The 21,199-nt window shown below is 42.8% G+C and overlaps 1 protein-coding gene across 1 annotated transcript in view; it reads left to right on the top strand.

Annotated features, from left to right (window-relative positions):
• Positions 1 to 21,199, top strand: part of LOC126249661 (elongation of very long chain fatty acids protein AAEL008004-like) — a 156,162-nt gene that overhangs the window by 122,914 nt on the left and 12,049 nt on the right. The window contains exons 4-7 of the mRNA XM_049951341.1: positions 1,121 to 1,201; positions 3,139 to 3,195; positions 14,292 to 14,397; positions 16,214 to 16,350. Coding sequence (XP_049807298.1) covers positions 1,121 to 1,201; positions 3,139 to 3,195; positions 14,292 to 14,397; positions 16,214 to 16,350 — 381 coding nt within the window. The remainder of the gene's footprint in view (positions 1 to 1,120; positions 1,202 to 3,138; positions 3,196 to 14,291; positions 14,398 to 16,213; positions 16,351 to 21,199) is intronic.

Below are 21,199 nucleotides of genomic sequence, written 5' to 3'. Positions count from 1 at the left end.
CTGAGTTCTTTTCTGAGTGTACGTTGGTGATGGTAATACAAGCGCTTTCAGTGCTAAATATTGTACTTATGGACTACCTTGCTTTCGGATTTCGACTTCATTCAGGTTACGACGTGTCAGTAATGGGTGAGTCAAGAGAAAAGGTGGATGCTTAATGATTCTGAACAAAAAACTTTCTATGAACGTATGCCGTATTCCAAACTGTTTCCAAGATTTAATGTAGATTGCTATTTATTTCCTGTATTATTCAGTGCCTTGTGTACAACGTACCACAGGAGTGTAGAGGTGTTCGAGACAAACAACTTGATACGGGACTCTTTTGGTCTATCAAGTCGGGCAACTACCTCAAATTGGCCTACAAAAACTACCTAAACTACAGTGCATGCGCGTCGCGTAAGGTTTTCAATGTTGTCGCGCTCTCTTGGCGAAAATTACTAGTCCTAGAGAAAAACAACTTAGACCTTTTATAAAGGAAGTTTAATGTAGTTTAATTTTGTACTGCGACACGTTTTCGCTGGAGAATGCGGCTTTAGAGTTATTTAAGAAAAACGTACAAAAGTGATATTAAATTTGTGTTGCCTCGGAACCCATGCGGAACAGGGCATATGTAGATATGAAGTTTTTTGTTTAGAATCACCATCATCCCTGAAAGTATGTAGCTTTCTTCCTAGCTCAACCTGTATATCTAAAGACCGTAATGCTTGGAGAACTTAGAGCCGATTTTATCCAGCAGGTGATCAGCATATTTATTGTCTTCTGTTTGACAAACTAATGAATCCCTATCTTCACGTGCTGCCTGTATGTCTGAGAATACTAGGATACTTGATTCCTTTGTGTTAAGCAACTGGTGATTACGTCGTGAGAAGCCCGAAGAATTTTCCTTACACTGCCCCAGTCATTTTAGATTGAACTGCCAATAGTTGCTTGACTTTGCATACTACTTTAAATATTAGTTGTTTTTCCAACCTAGAGATCACTCTAGTTAACATTTGTAACACCTGGATTCTCCCCAGGGGGGTAGGACGCTTTGTGCCCATGGTGACGAAAATGTATAACAGTTAATTTTGTACCACTCATCTTAAGCAATGTACAGTATGATAATGTATTTTTGTTCGTCTAGGGTCTGCAAGCTGGCTGGCTGCACCATTACAGCTTCAAGTGTCAGCCTGTAGACTACTCAGACAACCCACTGGCACTCAGGGTGAGTACACCACATCTGCTCGAACATAGTTACATGTACATCATGATATCAATGTCGTGTTAGTTACTCAGTTTACAGACGGTTTCGTGTTATCATTGACTGAATTATTATCGATTCGTCATGTCAAACACCACATTAAATTTAAATCGTTAAAATAAATTGAAAATTTTGTCTAACATACACTCCTGGAAATGGAAAAAAGAACACATTGACACCGGTGTGTCAGACCCACCATACTTCCTCCGGACACTGCGAGAGGACTGTACAAGCAATGATCACACGCACGGCACAGCGGACACACCAGGAACCGCGGTGTTGACCGTCGAATGGCGCTAGCTGCGCAGCATTTGTGCACCGCCGCCGTCAGTGTCAGCCAGTTTGCCGTGGCATACGGAGCTCCATCGCAGTCTTTAACACTGGTAGCATGCCGCGACAGCGTGGACGTGAACCGTATGTATAGTTGACGAACTTTGAGCGAGGGCGTATAGTGGGCATGCGGGAGGCCGGGTGGACGTACCGCCGAATTGCTCAACACGTGGGGCGTGAGGTCTCCACAGTACATCGATGTTGTCGCCAGTGGTCGGCGGAAGGTGCACGGGCCCGTCGACCTGGGACCGGACCGCAGCGACGCACGGATGCACGCCAAGACCGTAGGATCCTACGCAGTGCCGTAGGGGACCGCACCGCCACTTCCCAGCAAATTAGGGACACTGTTGCTCCTGGGGTATCGGCGAGGACCATTCGCAAGCGTCTCCATGAAGCTGGGCTACGGTCCCGCACACCGTTAGGCCGTCTTCCGCTCACGCCCCAACATCGTGCAGCCCGCCTCCAGTGGTGTCGCGACAGGCGTGAATGGAGGGACGAATGGAGACGTGTCGTCTTCAGCGATGAGAGTCGCTTCTGCCTTGGTGCCAATGATGGTCGTATGCGTGTTTGGCGCCGTGCAGGTGAGCGCCACAATCAGGACTGCATACGACCGAGGCACACAGGGCCAACACCCGGCATCATGGTGTGGGGAGCGATCTCCTACACTGGCCGTACACCACTGGTGATCGTCGAGGGGACACTGAATAGTGCACGGTACATCCAAACCGTCATCGAACCCATCGTTCTACCATTCCTAGACCGGCAAGGGAACTTGCTGTTCCAACAGGATAATGCACGTCCGCATGTATCCCGTGCCACCCAACGTGCTCTAGAAGGTGTAAGTCAACTACCCTGGCCAGCAAGATCTCCGGATCTGTCCCCCATTGAGCATGTTTGGGACTGGATGAAGCGTCGTCTCACGCGGTCTGCACGTCCAGCACGAACGCTGGTCCAACTGAGGCGCCAGGTGGAAATGGCATGGCAAGCCGTTCCACAGGACTACATCCAGCATCTCTACGATCGTCTCCATGGGAGAATAGCAGCCTGCATTGCTGCGAAAGGTGGATATACACTGTACTAGTGCCGACATTGTGCATGCTCTGTTGCCTGTGTCTATGTGCCTGTGGTTCTGTCAGTGTGATCATGTGATGTATCTGACCCCAGGAATGTGTCAATAAAGTTTCCACTTCCTGGGACAATGAATTCACGGTGTTCTTATTTCAATTTCCAGGAGTGTATTTTTGTCTATATGAGGACAGAATTTTTTATAGATGATGTGTAAAAAGATTCATGATTTGTTTATAAATTAAACTTCCTCACAAGTATAAACTATGTGTCATGCCGATAATCGAACCCGGAACCTTACTTTTAGAGAGTAATTATCTTCCCAACTGATTTATCCAACCAAGACTTACGACCCGCCCTCACAGCTTCAATAGTGATAGTTCCTCTCTCCTGTTTCCCAAATGTAAATAAAAGGAAAAACAGTTGTCTTATTTAATCAATGAGTATGTGTTGTGGATCGTACAGTGCTCAGTTCACAGTGTTTCACTGTTCCGACTTTTTTGCAGATGGCGCGCGCCGTGTGGTGGTACTTCATGTGTAAGCTGGTGGAGCTCCTAGACACGGTGAGCATACGGCTTCATCGCTGTATTTCTTACTACCTTAATATGCGTTTCACATGATTGTGTTACCAGGTATTATTAAATCATGTGCCTTCCACACGTCCGTAGGTACTATCTTTTATTTATTTTAGTTAATCGATTCTCCTCTAGGAAAGTGTATAGTATTTGATAAGCAGGTATCTATATTTCTGTCTCCGGTAAAATATTCAGAATACAATCTTTCACCACATATATTGCCACATATTTATATTGCTCATCAAGTGAGAAAAGGATAAGCAACAATCAAATGAAGACGAGACTGATGGAAAAAAAGTAAGTAAACTGTTTATTATTTCAAAAGTAATCGCCACATCCCACTATGCAAGACGATCAATGCCTTCATGGAAAAAAGTTTGCAATTGCTTACTGAATTATGATTATACCATGGCGTGTACGTTTTCGTCCGAAAACAGCATGGGGAGGGATTGGGGCTGTATGGAAGACGTGTAAGGGGTTCACAGCGCAACTTTTGCAGCGTAGTCGAAGAAACATGTGGGCCGCCAACGTGTTCCTAACAAGGGAACCGTACAAACTTCCCCTCACCGATTCGACTCATATTGAAAGGTTCTGTATGCAACATATGTAAAGAGAAACACACAACTGTCAATCGTTTTCGAGGAAATAGAGTTTGAAAATATATATTTTATATAGTCGCTAGTACACAAGAAGTCCGCAGCCAAGCGTGTTAGGCGGTTAGTTTCATAGTCTGCCCAGGCCCCCACAACCGCACGAGTGGTCGACTGTGAAGAGCGGACAAATTGAATAGCTGGCCGGCGGCCATTAGAGTGGTAAACTGACGCGCGGATTTCGAATGTTTATACATCGCTTTTGGTTATAAAATGCCTTCCCTAGAGTTAGGTCACAAACATAAATCCTCATTTAAATACGTTACTACAATATAGTTTTTAATTTATGAACAAACAGCAACTAGTCACTGTTTATGAATTTATGTTACGTAGTACATGGAATCTGCCGTAGCTAAAAGTTATGCACTGGACCCCTGGCATTTTTCTTAGTTCATTTACGATAGATGTACGCAAAATACATCAAAATACTCGAAGATTTGCCCACTATGTTAATAAATATTTTCTGACTCTACCTTGCTTTAAATTTTACGACGAAAAGTGCGTTATAAATGGCGTAGTACTTTGGCAACTCACGACCAAATTATCAAGTTTCAACCTAACTTAGACCATGACAACACTACCGATCAGCCAGCTATAACAAACAAGACTTCAGGCAGGCATCCAGTATCGCATTAGTCACAATATTTACTTTCGAAGATGTACATTTCAGTTTATATGTGTGGTTTTTTCGTATAATAAATACAACTCAACAACTGTTCCATCGAGAGAAGTTGTGAAATCAGATTACAATTACACACATTCAGTTGCATTTTATAACGATAAAAAGCCTGCTAACTCAAATTTCGTGTTGCTTGCAACTCAACTTTTATAGTTAAAATAAAATGTGGTTCACAAAGAAAAATTTATCTTGTGCTGTACATCGTCTGGAAAACGAAAGATGGATGGAACAGCATCATCTTTCAGCTTTCTGCGATTTACGTAATTTTCAAGGAAACAATTTTCTTCAAAATGATCGGAACATATAAAATGGTATTCTGTCGGTCGGAAATCTTGCCTCCTGCCAGCGTGTAACCATTTTTGTAACAGCTGTGGCTTTGAGAAAGGAAACCTGCAAATATATGCACAGACATTATGCTAATACCGTGTTACAAAAACATTTACTAAGCAAGTGCACTGACATACAAAACAACTTAAAATATCCACATACCTGTGAAATGTAATATTCGTTCCTTTCTCGAATTTATTTGTACAATTAATCGCTGCACAACTCTTCACCATTGCACTTCTTTTGATTGGAACATACAGGCAGTAGAATTACGAGTAACAAATACTGTATGTACGCCCCAACAAATATACAACGTTGAATCAGGGTCTTCATAAACAACAGTACTACACAACACATCAGACTACAACCACTATAATGGCGTCTAGCCGAAGGTTCAAATTATCCCGCGACTGCAGCGCCATCAGTGAGTCTAGTTATTTTTTACAAGGTCTTTGAGTCTTCCTTTCTCAATCGAGCAGCTGGGCCGTACTGTTTACACCCTGGCTCTGCGCGCTCGCGGTCGAGGTTAGTTGTACTGCAGCCGTCTTCGCTTATGTAAATTCTGATAGATGAGCAATATGGCACATCTCCCAGAAAGACCACGCACGTTCTTCAACGACTATACGAGACCTAAGGCTCATGAAACGAACATTTTCGTGAGACGAAGTGTGCATTAATTACAATGAACTTACGAACATCCATTTATCGATTGGGACCAGTGTCGTCTACGTCAAGCTGGTTACAGATGCGGCATATGAGAAGATACTTAGCGATGACGAACGAGGATTAAAATTTCGTCACTCAGCAGCCATACAGGAAATGTGTCAGTGGATCATATGGGTTTAGGTATCCCCACCATATGGATTTTTCAACTGACCTTCGAGGTACCGAAAATGATGGTGACAAATGCATTATGACAATATGGTACGGTGACTATCCACACCTCCGAAAAATGACAAGTTTTACAACTTGTCCGGTACTTAATAGTGTTTGACAGGCAGGCACTAAGTTGACAAAACCCGTGAATTCATATTTGTGCATTGGGTTTTGCAGAGCCATAATGATATACGATGGATAGCCAATGTCCTGTTCTGGATGCGGCAGTGAGGGCCATGTTCGGTCGGAATGCCTCCAGAGGAGGACTGCGGTAGGGAAGGCGAATAGCCGATTTTGGTTTATTGGGAGAATTTTAGAAAAGCGTGGTTCATCCATAAAGGATACCGCATATAGGACGCTGGTGCTACCTATTCTTGAGTACTGCTGGAGTGTTTGGGATCTTCATCAGTTCGGATTGAAGGAAGAGATCGGAACAATTCGGAGGCATCCAGCTAGATTTGTTACTGGTAGGTTCAAACAACACGTAAATGTTATGGAAATACTTTGGGAACTCAAACTGAATTCCTGGAGGGAAGGCAACGAGGAACACTACTGAGAAAATTTAGAGAGCCGGCATTTGAAGCTGACTGCCGAACGATTCTAGTGCCGTCAACATACATAGCGCGTAAGGACCACAAAGGTAAGATACGAGAAATCAGAGCTCATATGGACACATATAGACAGTCGTTTTTCCGTCACCCTATTTGCGAGTAGAACAGGAAAGGAAATGACTAGTAGTGGTACAGGGTGTTTTCGTCCACGTGCCTTATGGTGGCTTGCCTAATATCTATGTAGATGTAGATGTAGAGGAATTTGACGCAACTGTGTAGGGGCGACCAGCGAGTTACAGTTGCGACCACCTCTCTTCCGCTGACACACGTGGCGGCACTTTGGCACACGCCGACGCCGAAGCCTTCTATCGATCCGCCGACTCAGGAGGTGGCGGCAGTGTCGTTGCATACAGTCGAGGGGAGACCGACTGCAATTACGCCCGACGCAATACTCCCGACGCCTGCGGCGACCGAAGGAAGACTGGAGCAGTATATTGACGTAGAGGTGCATGACGTGACAGGCGACGAAATAGAGACACCACCTGTCAACAAGTATCATGGAGGGGTTGTGGTTCCTGACACCCTCGACTGGGGCGATCAAAATGATGAAATTGAAGGGGCTAACACACAGAATGCCGGCGACGCCAACGTGGTGCCCACCCTGCCAATCGACTGATAATATTGGACGTCCGTAAGAAGGTAGTTACGCCGTGGAAACTGTGGGAGTCCTTCTTGCGGATGCACCCCTTACTACATTTCGAAATCGAATGACGGACACCAAACCGCAAGCCTGTAAAATTTGGACTGTCATTATCGACATCAGTAGTTCGACGGTGAAGTTGCAACTCTTTCTTGCCGGCCGCTGTGGCCGAGCGGTTCTAGGCGCTTCAGTCCGGAACCGCGCTGCTGTTACGGTCGCAACTTCGAATCCTGCCTCGGGCATGGCTATGTGTGATGTCCTTAGGTTAGTTAGGTTTAAGTAGTTCTAAGTCTATGGGACTGATGACCTCAGATGTTAAGTCCCATAGTGCTTGGAGCCATTTGAATTTGAACTCTTTCTTGATATATTGCATGCGTCTGACGTTGATATCCTATTGGTGCAAGAAGTACGGCTCGACGCGCTCCCTGAAGTAATCTGATTATTTCGCGCACAACTCACCTTACTCGTCCATTAACAGTGACACGGTAATCCTAATACGGGATGGAATACCGGCAACGGATCACTCTTTTCTGCCATCTGCGCGGGGTCTGGCAGCACTGTTCATGGGACCCGCTTCACCAACATCTAGCCCCCCCCCCTCCCTCCTCCCTGCACAGATCAGCGAAAGGAAAGAGCACGGTTTCATCCTGCAGGTATTGCTCCTCTTTTTGCCGGCAGGTACGGCCACTTTCGCCTCGGCTGTGACTTCAGTTGCCTCCTAGCTCCGAAGAATCATACTCTCACTTTCAGGACCTGCAAGAAACTACAAGTGATATACCGGCTTGGCGTCACATCGGAACAAATCAAAGGGAATAGAGAAGATTTACATTTTTTACAGGACACTCGGCGTGTCGTATTGACCGTATTACGTAAAATGGTTCAAATGGCTCTGAGCGCTATATGACTTAACATCTGAGGGCATCAGTCCCCTATAACTTACAAGGGAACCTCCCCATCGCACCCCCCTCAGATTTAGTTATAAGTTGGCACAGTGGATAGGCCTTGAAAAACTGAACACAGATCAATTGAGAAAACAGGAAGAAGTTGTGTGGAACTGTGAAAAAATAAGCAAAATATACAAACTGAGTAGTTCATGGGAAGATAGGCAACATCAAGGACATTGGGAGTGCAGGAGCGCCGTGGTCTCGTGGTAATGTGAGCAGCTGCGGAACGAAAGGTCCTTGGTTCAAATCTTACATCGAGTGAAAAGTTTAATTTTTTATTTTCAGTTTATGTGACAAACTCTTATGTTTTCATCACTTTTTTGGGAGTGATTATCAAATCTACAAGAAAACCTAAATCGGGCAAGGTAGAAGAATCTTTTTACCCATTCGCCAAGTGTACAAGTTAAGTGGGTCGACAACATATTCCTGTCATGTGACGCACATGCCGTCACCAGTGTCATATAGAATATATCAGATGTGTTTTCCTGTGGAGGAATCGGTTGACCTATGACCTTGCGATCAAATGTTTTCGGTTCCAATTGGAGAGGCACGTCCTTTCGTCTACTAATCGCACGGTTTTGCGATGCGGTCGCAAAACACAGACACTAAACTTATTACAGTGAACAAAGACGTCAATGAACGAACGGACAGATAATAACCATGCAAAAATAAAGAAAATAAAATTTTCACTGGAGGGAAGACTTGAACCAAGGACCTCTCGCTTAGCAGCTGCTCCCGCTACCACGGGACCACGACGTTCCTAAGCTCATTCGATCCATGATGTTACCTATGCGACCCGTGGACTACTCAGTTTGTATATTTTGCTTATTTTTTCACAGTTCCACACAACTTCTTCCTGTTTTCTCAATTGATTTGTGTTCAGTTTATCAAGGCCTATCCACTGTGCCAACTTATAACTAAATGTGGGGGGGGGGGGGGGGGGGCGATGGGGAGGTTCCCTTGTTAGAACTACTTAAACCTAACTAACCTAAGGACATCACAGACATCCATGCCCGAGGCAGGATTCCAACCTGCGACCGTAGCGGTCGCGTGGTTCCAGACTGAAGCGCCTAGAACCGCTCGGCCACACCGGCCGGCTCGTATTAAGTAAGGCCAAGATAAAAGACAATAGCACAGGGACACTAAGGAGTTTTATTACACGATACTTCTTGAAGTGTCATTGCAAGCCCCGTCTCCTGACCGGCAGGGCGAAGTTAACCGTGGTAAGACGCACATTAACACTCTCACGCGACACAGGTTGGAAGGCCTACTTACAGTATAAGGGCCATATGCTTGGACGGTGGTGACGGGGGATGTCCACCAGTTTATTTATTTATTTATTTACACGTCAAGTTCCGTAGTACCAAATTGAGGAGCAAATCTCAAAGGTCATGGAACGTGTCAGTACATGAAATTACAACATAAAAGTAATAACAGATAAAAACAAAATGTTTTTGAACCCGAAGGAACTCAATCCATAAGTTTAAGTAAACGCAGTCAACTATACAACAAGAATCAGCATACTTTTTCAAGGAACTCCTCGACAGAATAGGAGGAGTGACCCATGAGGTAACTCTTCAGTTTCGATTTGAAATCATGTGATACGCAAAAACGACGATTTTGCCGTACGTTGATCGTCGTACTCCATACCGCGGATGGTCGGCATCTGATGTCACAAAGGGTCATAGCTTCAGCATTTTTGGACAGACTTCGTCTGTTATGCCCCGATGGATAACAATGTACAATCTCATGCTGCCTGACACATACGTACCGCCTGTCTTTCTTAAAGCCTACTTTCGCCCGAAAACGAAAAGGGCTGAAGGCCACAGTGTGGATCAGTAATGACCGCTCACCATGCTTAATAGTGACTATAGAGCCTTGGCCCGACTAATGGCAATACAGCTCAAGACGGTGTTGTCAAACAATATTTGCCCATTTCATTTAATGCATATTACAGGAGTGCGTACCTAATTATTTTGTCCCAATTTTCTGCCTTTTATGGCATTTAATAATGTTTTTATGTGGTTACCTGTGAAAGGTGTGAAATAAACTTCTAATATAAAATTAAATAAAAAACAAATATAAAAATAGATAACGAAGAAATAAGGAGAAACAAAAAAACAAAAGCGCGTGTTACGCTGTTAATTTCAGGAGAGCGAGGTCCATGAATCGAATATCCCTGCCTGCACTTTTTTCTCCCATTTAATTTTATCTATATTATTTCATTCACATTTGTGGCAACTATGATGTGTAACCTATGGAGCACCACACGAATCACGATGATACTGATCATAGAAACACATAAAACGATAGTTATTTCGACACTTGTAATCAACGCAGGATCTTTGCATATGCAAGGTGTTTTTCAATGTGTCTATTGAAAAACAAACTTGGGTTACATTAGTCAGCAGTGCTCGGTCATCGCACAATTTAGAGGTCTACCACGCATATCTGTTGCAAGAATTACATGGAAATTAAATAAGAAAAGAGCACCGGAAGTGAAATTCCATCCACAGACCTGGAGATTACGAAACTAAGCGTTACTCTCTTGGCTGCGGTGTCCTTGATTACTATAGTTGAATTCTTTTATCTTGGCGGCTCGCGCATGACCGCCCAGACGCGGGAGATTGCTGCGTTGCCAGTTGCACACGACGCACGCGCCAAGAGAAGCAGCGCCATAGTATAGTGTAGTTTGCAAGCTTACGTTTAGGGGGGAGCGCGCAGTTTATGAAGTTAAGCCACCACGGCCGCATTAACCCTTTCGCTGCTACAGAGACGTGCTCCCCGCATTCCGCGCTGTGCGCGATTTTGTCACTGCACTGCTCGCCTGTGCTGACACATGGTGTTTCCGACTGCTTTGACACACTTATCATTCGATTCCACAAAAACTATTTGGCCCAAAAATTAGATTTTTACACATCTTCTTGACTGATACCTTCCCCCCACTTCCATTGACTGATTGAAGTGCTTTAAAATTAAGCCAAACGCGCCCGGTGTAAATAAAACTTTTATTACAGTCGCGAAAGACGGAATATTTCTCAATATTACATACGACACCTATGTGGTACTTAAATTAAATGAGATATTTTTATACAGTAAATTTTATATGAAATTTAGGTACCTTGTCCACATTTCATTCTCAACATTGTGCCAACTAAAATCGACCATACAGAAAGTATACGCTATGGAATTTTACATCTGCAAACATTCCCGGCGGGGTCAGGGATTTTCTCTGCCTCGTGATGGCTGGGTGTTGTGTGCTGTCCTTAGGTTAGTTAGGTTTAAGTAGTTCTAAGTTCTAGGGGACTTATGACCACAGCAGTTGAGTCCCATAGTGCTCAGAGCCATTTGAACCATTTGAACCATCTGCAAACTCTTCAAAATTTCGTGCAATGGTTTACTACATTTAATGCTGCACAATAACTGGGTTGAACATCGAAACAAAATTAAGTCATTTATGGGGGGAAGGTATCAGTCAAGAAGATGTGTAAAAATCTAATTTTTGGGCCAAATAGTTTTTTGTGAAATCGAATGATAAGTGTGTCAAAGCAGTGGGAACACCATGTGTCTGCACAGGCGAGCAGTGCAGTGATGACAAAATCGCGCACAGCGCGGAATGCGGGGGGACACGTGACTGCAGCAGCGAAAGGGTTAATGAACAGACAAAGCACTAGAAATTTCAAAAAATTGCATTCAAACGAATAAAATTCGTGAAGTAAGACACTTCGATATTGTTTTTAAATAAAGAAAATATCTTGCATCGCACAAGGGTTGAACTCTTTACCTTTCGCTCACTAACCCAACGCCTTAACCGTTACGCTAGCGCAGCTTGTCGTGCAATGTTTCTCCATAAGGACTATAACAGCTGACGCAAAATTCTGACAAACACTGTTGGTATGCCTATGAATTACTCGCACTTTGTCGAAGTACAATAGGAAATAAACAATTACCGCTGTTCTTTATTGCGAAAAAGCGGTTCGTGAAATTGATACAAACACCTTTCCTTGCTATCGCCTGAATTAAGAGTGGTGGTGGTGGTGGTGGTTAGTGTTTAACGTCCCGTCGACAACGAGGTCATTAGAGACGGAGCGCAAGCTCCGGTTAGGGGAGGATTGGGAAAGAAATCGGCCGTGCCCTTTCAAAGGAACCATCCCGGCATTTGCTTGAAACGATTTAGGGAAATCACAGAAAACCTAAATCAGGATGGCTGGAGACGGGATTGAACCGTCGTCCTCCCGAATGCGAGTCCAGTGTGCTAACCACTGGGCCACCTCGCTCGGTGAATTAAGAGTCTTATTGCTTGTTTGGTTTAATTAATTAATAGAAAATGAAGCAGTTGGTATAATGAATGGTTTTTCCAAACTTTCAAAAAACAAAGTCTGCTATCAAGACATTGCTTTTGTTCTATTACTTTATTTATGACTGAACGTTTCTAAAACTGAAGACACTCGTCCGTGCTCTGCTCTGCAGTCGAGATCTGGCAACGTCGTTCTCTGTTCATTGGCTGACTGTATTTTTTGACGTCAGATGCGCAGAACGAACCTAAACTCGGCCGCCAACATAAATGACGTGCACTTTAGCGACCGTGCGAAGTGTGTAATGAACGGGTAAAATGTTCAAGCGCGATTTTCTCGAAAACGGTTGAGAGTTACGTCATGTTTATGTATGTCGAAGCCTTGGTCGTGCACTACACAACCTGTCAATATGAATCAAATCGGTGAGGGGAAGTTCGTACGGCTCCCTTCTTTGCAACCTGTGAGCAGAAGTTTCACTGGTAAGCTCTTACGCATCCCCCGCACAGTCCCGATCTCTCCTCTAGGTATTTCAATCTTTTTGGAGCCCTGAAAAAAGACTATTTGGCTGTCAATTTGCTTCAGACGAAGAGGTACGTGCCTGGACAGTATCATGGTTCCGTAGGCAATCGCAGTCATTTTTCCACGAAGGCACTGATCGTCTTCTCTCAGAATGAGAAAATGTATTAACTGTTATGGCAATTACTTTTAAAATAATAAAATGTTCACTTACATTTTTCGTCCCTCTTGTTTTCAATTGATTGCCCCTTTATATCGGAGGGTATCTACATTATTAATTCATGTTGCTGCACAGTAACAACCCAGGTTGCTGTACCACGTCGTTGTCGAAATTTCAAAACTAAATCTAACAACACACTCACACACACACACACACACACTTCAATCATAAGCCATCCAATTTACGGAGCACACGTTTCAATGAAATTTTCTGCACTGAAGCAGATACTATTTTGAAAAGTGCAATATTTTTCATCGCTCTTACTGGTTCCGTTGTTTGAAGTACGCCAGTCAATTCAAGGCAAACATCAGTGTAAAGGCAGAGAATCTGAATAACACAACATATTTAACCAACGGACCCAAAACACGGACAATGTGTGTAACCTAATCAAAGGACGCAAACAAATAGTGGGACAACGAACAGGACGTCAAGGGCCGCCTCGGCTAGCTGTACCTTCTCATCAAATAAAATTCTGGCCATTTCCATAGAATTACATTCTGAATATAAAAATGATAATTAGCTATTTCACAAGAAAAAATGAAATGCGATTTCATCCGACAGTAAAACGAACAAAGGTTTTGAATAACAATGTGGTTGTAGCATCAAATGGTTCACGAAACTATTTGAGTAATTACTGATTCTGGAGTAGCGATTGATTCTGATACATAAAAAATAGCGCGACGTTTTCTTATAAAGTGTATGAGTAAAGATTCTGGAATAATTGTAGTTAATGTCCCTGACTTTTGTCCTCATATCAGTAAACTACGAAAATAAATAGCAGGGATTGAGAGGTAAATTCTGATTACCTTTTCAGAATATTGGATTTTTATTTCGGCGTCGAACAGAACTCACATTTCATCAGATTATATGCATCTACTTGCGTTATAAAGTCTCCCGCGTCCGGCCATCCTGATTTAGGTTTTCCGTGATTTTCCTAAATCGCTCCAGGCAAATGCCGGGATGGTTCCTTTGAAAGGGCTCGGCCGACTTCCTTCCCTGTCCTTCCCTAACCCGATGAGACCGATGAACTCGCTGTTTGAGCTCCTCCGCCAAACAACCCCTAACTACAGAAAGTGTTTAAAAGGTTACTAAAATACTTGACTCGTTTCTCAAAGTAAACTACACATAGAAAGATAGAGAGTATTAGGACAATCTCTATCTGAAAATTCCTGATGTGAATGTTGATACATGCAGCAAAGGTATGTTAATGAGAGGAACTGAGACACTTTTATGCAATCTATAGATTTGACACACCTATAATATCGTGTACTCAATAAGTAAATACGAGTAGAAAGAGGCAGGAGAGTGACTGCAGGCGTGTTGCAGGTGTTCTTCGTGCTGCGCAAGAAGAACAACCAGGTGTCGTACCTGCACCTGTGGCACCATACGCTGATGCCCATTTGCGCGTGGATCGGCTGCCGCTTCCTGCCAGGTTGGTAAACAAACACTGCGTTACAACACGGGGTTTAAATCTTGCGATGAGGGGCTACAGCCTTATATAGGCCAGAGTAAAAGTTCACATCATATTACTGATACTAACGAGCACTGGTCTGTTTGTACTGTTACCTACCTTCATTCTTCTGGGAATTTATATAGCTATTCCAAAATGTTATAAACTAACAGACTGAAAGTCGAACCCAAATTTGCGAAATTAGACCCTAAGAAATATGGTTTTCAGAACAGACACTAATCTCTATGGTTACATTAAGCCAATATCATATTGAAAGTTACATATTTTTTTAATTAGCGCCATTGACAAACTCAGCAGCTCAGGAGCAACATGAAAATTTCCACTTAGTTTAGAAATTGGTGTCGGGTCTTTCGAATAACTGGAATAGCCAAACAAATATTAAAGGGTTGTCTATAAAAAATGGTTCAAATGGCTCTGAGCACTATGGGACTCAACTGCTGAGGTCATTAGTCCCCTAGAACTTAGAACTAGTTAAACCTAACTAACCTAAGTACGTCACAAACATCCATGCCCGAGGCAGGATTCGAACCTGCGACCGTAGCGGTCTTGCGGTTCCAGACTGCAGCGCCTTTAACCGCACGGCCACTTCGGCCGGCCATAATGAAGATCAGATGTGGTTGTCTATAGGTACTAGTTTACACGTGCATACATATTTTCGCTACTTATGAGCTAGTAGGCAAATTGTTCATCTATTGCATGGACTCGAGTGTGAACTATGGTACTTCACGTGGGTGAGGAAATGTACAGGTCATTGCTAAGTAAAATTACCATGAAGTACAAGTCAGACACGTGGAGAACAACTGATCACCTACTGATTCTGATACGTATCATGCCTTTTCTTTCGGCAGCACAGTAGCAATTTATATGCTGGTAATTTAAATAAATTCTGGCGTAAGCACGCCATTTTATTTATAGAAGATAAACCATAGTATCTAGTATTCAAATGTGTCGCTTCTCTCACTTCTGAAACTACGTGGAAATACTTAGGAGTCAAGTATTCCTGACAGATGGTCTCATATTTGTGTACTTAGAGTATTTTTAACGACGTGACCTCCTTGTTTCTTACTTTCGTTAAAGTATCTCATCGTTCGGAGACGAACTCCTAGTAGGTGAAGCATCGAACATATGGAACTGCCAGTGCATGCGTGCAGTTTAAATTATTAGTTGCCCAGGCAGGCCAGTCTGTAAAAATTATACAAACTGTTGTGTTAGTGACTTTCATCAGTTTCTCTCGGTGTTTTAGTGGATCCACCACCCGACGGGTGTATTGCCGGTTTATAGCGCCCACTGTAGACTGCGAACCGGCAGTAGGCCTACACCAGTGGACAGCTCTCTCAGATAGGGTATAAAAAGCTTAAATGTATGAATTATTTTCCTTTAAAAACATGAAGCTAACTGCAGGGATTACTCTCGATAGGTTCACATCCCAATGAAATCAAATTATGGAAAACACATAACTCAGCTGCTTCATTTGATGAGAAAGGCACTTATTCCAAGTCAGAGATGTTTGAAATTATGAAGGAAGACTTAAAGATACTTTAGTGTGGTCGTAAAAGGTAAAATGTGTTTCGCCCACACTGGTATCGTGCCGTGTTGCAAAAAACTGTTCTCTATTTCTTCCTAAATTCTTGAAATTATCTTGTTCCTCACAACATCGTCTTAGAGAAATTTTCAGTTAATTTTACCAGCATGTGTAGAATACTGTATTAGAAAAACAGCTTATAAATTACATTTTGGTACTTGTTTACTTCGTATTACAGGTTTTCTGGTGTTTCAGGTGGTCACGGGACGCTTTTGGGTCTCATAAACAGCTTCGTGCACATCATCATGTACTCGTACTACTTGCTGGCTTCGCTGGGTCCGCAGTATCAGAAATACCTCTGGTGGAAGAAGTACCTCACAACACTGCAGATGGTAAGCCACTCGATCGGTACCACTACTACACGTAACAACCTCTCAAATGTACATGGCAGTCCCAGATCACCCTTTATTTACGTCCTCGTTGGTTGTAAGCTGTGGAAAAACTACCTGACCTTAAAAACTAATTAAATGTGTATGTCCTTAAACATTTTCCTTACATAAATAATGCATAGCACAACAATACGTTACGAAAGTAACTCACGTTTGTACTATATAGCCTTTAAGCAGTCGTCCAATGGTTTATAATCGTTTATAACCGTAACTGGTACTACTGTGACCCTTCACGCTAAATTGTAACTTTCTTTTAAAGATGGAAATAGAATAACTAACATTTCATAATGTCATCTCGAATTTTCACATTCACCGTCGTAACCTGCTCATTTTTCCTTTTTTATCATCTTTGATTTTTCTTTGGTACATACAGGGTGTATCTGTTAACAGCAAAAAAAAATGAGGTGAGTGAAAACATATGACAACAGAAGCAAAAACATTCCAACAAACATATGTCCACAAAGGAGCCAAGTAACTGTTGCGCGATAGTTACGAATTGTGGTAACGACCAGCCACCGAATTCAGTATGAATTATTTTCCTAGTTACTACAAATATATTTGAAACGTATATTTGTCGATTATGTCCCGACCTAATGGGGCTAAGATCTGACGTAAGGTCACATGCTGCTCACGAGTCACCGTACTGTAAAGGTTTCTCATTGAATGTTTGATTAGGTGCATTACTTTTGGATTATTAGACCAACACATTTTTGAAAGAAAACCTGATGGATGAAGGTACCTTCGCTTTCTGCGGCGGGATCTTCCAGGACTGCTTGAGCAATTCGCCCTTGCGCGACGTTCGGGAATATGTTGCATGCATGATGGATCACTGGCACATTTTACCGATTATGAAAAACAACTAATGTACCAGTATTGCCCGTTATGGACAAGTCGAGCAGGGCTTGTTCATTGACCTTAAGGATCACGTGATCTCAATTCCAAGAACTTTTCTGTGTGGGATCATCTCAAAGGTGAAATGTACAGCACTCCCGTTTAATAAGCTCGAAGAACTTGAGCAGCGAATTGTACATTTCTGTCAGTGTTTATGAACTGTGCAGGGGTAATTGGAAAAGAAAAACTAACAGAGTGCAATATGTCGTCCAAATGCGAGGGAGGCACGTGGAACACTTTTAACACGTACTACGGTACAGTAATTTGTAAGGTGTTGAAATGATATTGTATTTCTTGTTATGGCAGGCTATGGGCTACATTTGAGCCCAACCAGATAAGGATTTAATCGAAATGTTTAGACTTGAGATTCATTTCTTGTAGCTAGAACAATGTTCCATACTGAAATCAGTGTAGTTCGTACACATAAATTCATATTTATCTAGCATACGGCTTTTCTGCGGACTCATGTTTACTAGGAAGTTTTTTTTTCCACGATGGGTGCTAGAAAGTAAAGCCTCCGAATTTTTTTTTGTGGAAACCCTTAAAGATTTTTCAATTAAACAAACGTTCTCAACATTCTACATTTTTATTTTTCATGTCTACGAATTTGCAGTCCTGTCGCTAGAGGGTTCTGAATAGTAGCGAGTAACATGGCAATGTGTAACGTGACCATGTCGGTGCGTGAGAAGCAGCGCGCTCTAACCGAGGTTCGAATTCGAAGAGTTCGTCGACACATGGTGCACCTTCCCAGATTTAAAGAGCACCTTCGAGGGCTTCAGTGTGATGTCTCTGAAACGGCGCAAGCAGAGATGAAGTTGTGCCTCAGTCAACGAAGTCAAATATTCTACAGTGGCGGTATCAACAAACTGGTCTCTCGGTTGGAGAAGTATTTTCGTCGCCAGAGTGACTATGTTGAGAAATAAATGTATAGATATGAAGAATAAAGGTGTTGAATGTTAGTAACATTTGTTTTATTTAAAAAACTTTAAGATTTTTTTACATAAAAAATTCGTAAGCATTACGCTTCTGCACGCCCTGGTATTGTTGAGTACTTTCAAGAGTGTCAGTTTTCGCTATTAATTACGATACAAGTGTATGTGTGCGTAGGATACCAGGGACTAAAATACATAAAATATTAACTGGATACCTAGATTTACGACAAAAAGTTACAAAACTGCTACTTTGTGGACAAAATTTCTCTTGCAAATATTAAAGTAGCTATATAGCTCACCTGCCGACTGACAATAATTGTAGACATAGGAAATTTGATCCCCATGTGGACTGAATCTGCTTTATTGGTTGGGACTTTATTTCTTTGTAACTGAAACCTAGTTTCGGTTATGTAAATATGTAGTGTCACCAGCCTTTGTAGTGAATATTCCGTTGAAGTTTAATGTAAAGAGTGGCAACTGTGGGCACAATGTAAAAATTGAGGATAGCCTAGTGTTACCCTGAAACAGATATTATTCCCATATAGAAGTTTCTTGTATATGAGTTAAAAACATAGCATCACCTGCTCGTAAAGCTAAACGAGTAGAGTATTGATCGCACTAGTATCGAATTCATGTGCTAGTCCAAAATTACCACAGTCCCGGTACACTGGCCAGCTTGATACAGCTTCAGTGGTTTCATTTCCCACGTGTCCGCCCCTGGTAACTGAGTGGTCAGCGCGACGGAATGTCATACCTAACGGCCCGGGTTCGATTCCCGGCTGGGTCGGAGATTTTCTCCGCTCAGGGATTGGGTGTTGTGTGGTCCTCATTATCATAGTATCATCCCCATCGACACGTAAGTCGCCTTAGTGGAGTCGACTTGCACCAGGCGAACGGTCTACCCGACGGGAGGCCCTAACCACACCGAATTTCCATTTTATTTCCCTCGTTCTCTCTAGCAAACGCAGTGGTAGTTTTCAAACTTCACTTCATAAACCACTACACATAATCAGCTGAAATACAAGAAACACAACAAAATCAATACGTTTCATACAGGTGGAGTAAAAGATATCTTCTCTTGATTTACCTGCGATCCGAGATGACACGAAATACATTCGGCCACAGAATTAAATCAGACAGTAGGCAAATCAAGAATTAGCGGGCCCCGCCATAGGGCGGATAAATGCTGGAAGAAAAAAGTCTAGGTGCAGAATAGAAATCTGTAACTGGAAATTCGGACAGTCCAAACACCAGCGGAGGGGATGTAATACATTGTTTCTCGCATCTCTGGCTGAAGCCACAGAAACGACTCGGTATTGTTTCCGTGACTTTAGACGAAGAGCCTAGATAGCAGACATACGTTGAGAGTGTGGCAAGACGTATAACGATCAGCGCAACACGTAATTAATAAACTGCAGTGCTCTCTTCCGACGATATTTCGTTTGTAGTTTACCGAAGAGCGTTATGTAAGTCTGGTCACAATAAATATCCGCATATAGTAACTTGTAAATAACTTCTTAAAAATAGCTTCAAGACACTACGAAATATTTACGAAGGTCCAGAACAAGCTTCTCCAGTTCTTGAACTGTGACCTATCCCACATCCTGTAACGATGAGACAAAAAAAATATGCCGTACTTACACTAGCAGTGGCCGTGCGGTTAAAGGCGCTGCAGTCTGGAACCGCATGACCGCTACGGTCGCAGGTTCGAATCCTGCCTCGGGCATGGATGTTTGTGATGTCCTTAGGTTAGTTAGGTTTAACTAGTTCTAAGTTCTAGGGGACTAATGACCTCAGCAGTTGAGTCCCATAGTGCTCAGAGCCATTTGAACTTACACTAGCATATTCCATGTAAACATTGTATAAGGAATGATAAACAGGTTTCCGTTCGGAGGCCGTACAGTCAAGAATCAGCATGCCAGTCAGGTAAAATCTCCGTGAGCATTGAGGTAGTCACCCCACCGACGCACCAGGGTGGGGATACTCGTTTGGTAAACCACCGTGTCCTGCTGCGCGAAGAAGTCCGTAACTGCCTGCTGCATATCATTGTCCGACAGGAATCGTCGATTCCTTAAGGCCTTTTTCAAAGGACCGAAACCGTGGTAATCGCATGTGTGATTCAGTCTGGCTAGCCATAGACGGTCTGCTACATTGGGTTAATTCTTGAATCCTTGTCAAGGTCGCAGGCAAGAAAAAGTCTTGACAGGGGTCTTAAATACTCTACGAAAACAACAGACCAGGATCAGATTAGCCAATCGCACTGAGGCAGGTAGAGTACATCTTGTACAAAGCGACACGATCATATATCATGATGGGCCTTGATGTGACCAACAACGATGTGAACGTTTTTTTAAGATTCAAAGAATTGTTACCTCCGGAGTATAATGAACATCGCTCCATCTACCTTGTGTGTCGAGTAACGGTTAATTATGCCTGGGCACGTGTTAACTGAAAATGTTTGGTGATAGATACTCAAAAGTATCATTGGAATCTTCGTCTGTTGGTACAAGCATCCCATATCGTTCTTGTTTCACTAGGTTTGTGCTTATCTATCGTCCTTGATAGTACGTAATCAGGAATACACCCTGTATACTTAAGATAAAACAGTCTTCATTCACGAGGAGCCTTATTTCATCCTCGTCCGGCCGTTGTGATTTAGATTTTCACTGTTTCCTGATATCTCTCCAGGAGAGTTCCCCAGCAAAGATTATTGTTACTCCAAGTTTTACAATGTATTTAAATTTCCCGATAACCCAAGATTATATGTCAAATTTAATTTTAATTCTCCATTTGTACCCGTGTGTGTCCATAAATTTTCTTCTAATTAATGTCTGAATTCCTTGTATCCATGTGGATGGTGGGTTCCCCCATTTCCTTCCTTCTTGGTGGTTCAAATTCCATGACCCATCGTAGTAGTCTCTCCTCTGACATCCTTTTCGTATGTCTGCACCATATCTTTCTTCCACAAA

The sequence above is a fragment of the Schistocerca nitens genome, chromosome 3 (genome assembly GCF_023898315.1).
Source record: "Schistocerca nitens isolate TAMUIC-IGC-003100 chromosome 3, iqSchNite1.1, whole genome shotgun sequence".
NCBI lineage: Eukaryota > Metazoa > Arthropoda > Insecta > Orthoptera > Acrididae > Schistocerca > Schistocerca nitens.
This window is presented reverse-complemented; position numbering and strand designations above follow the sequence as displayed.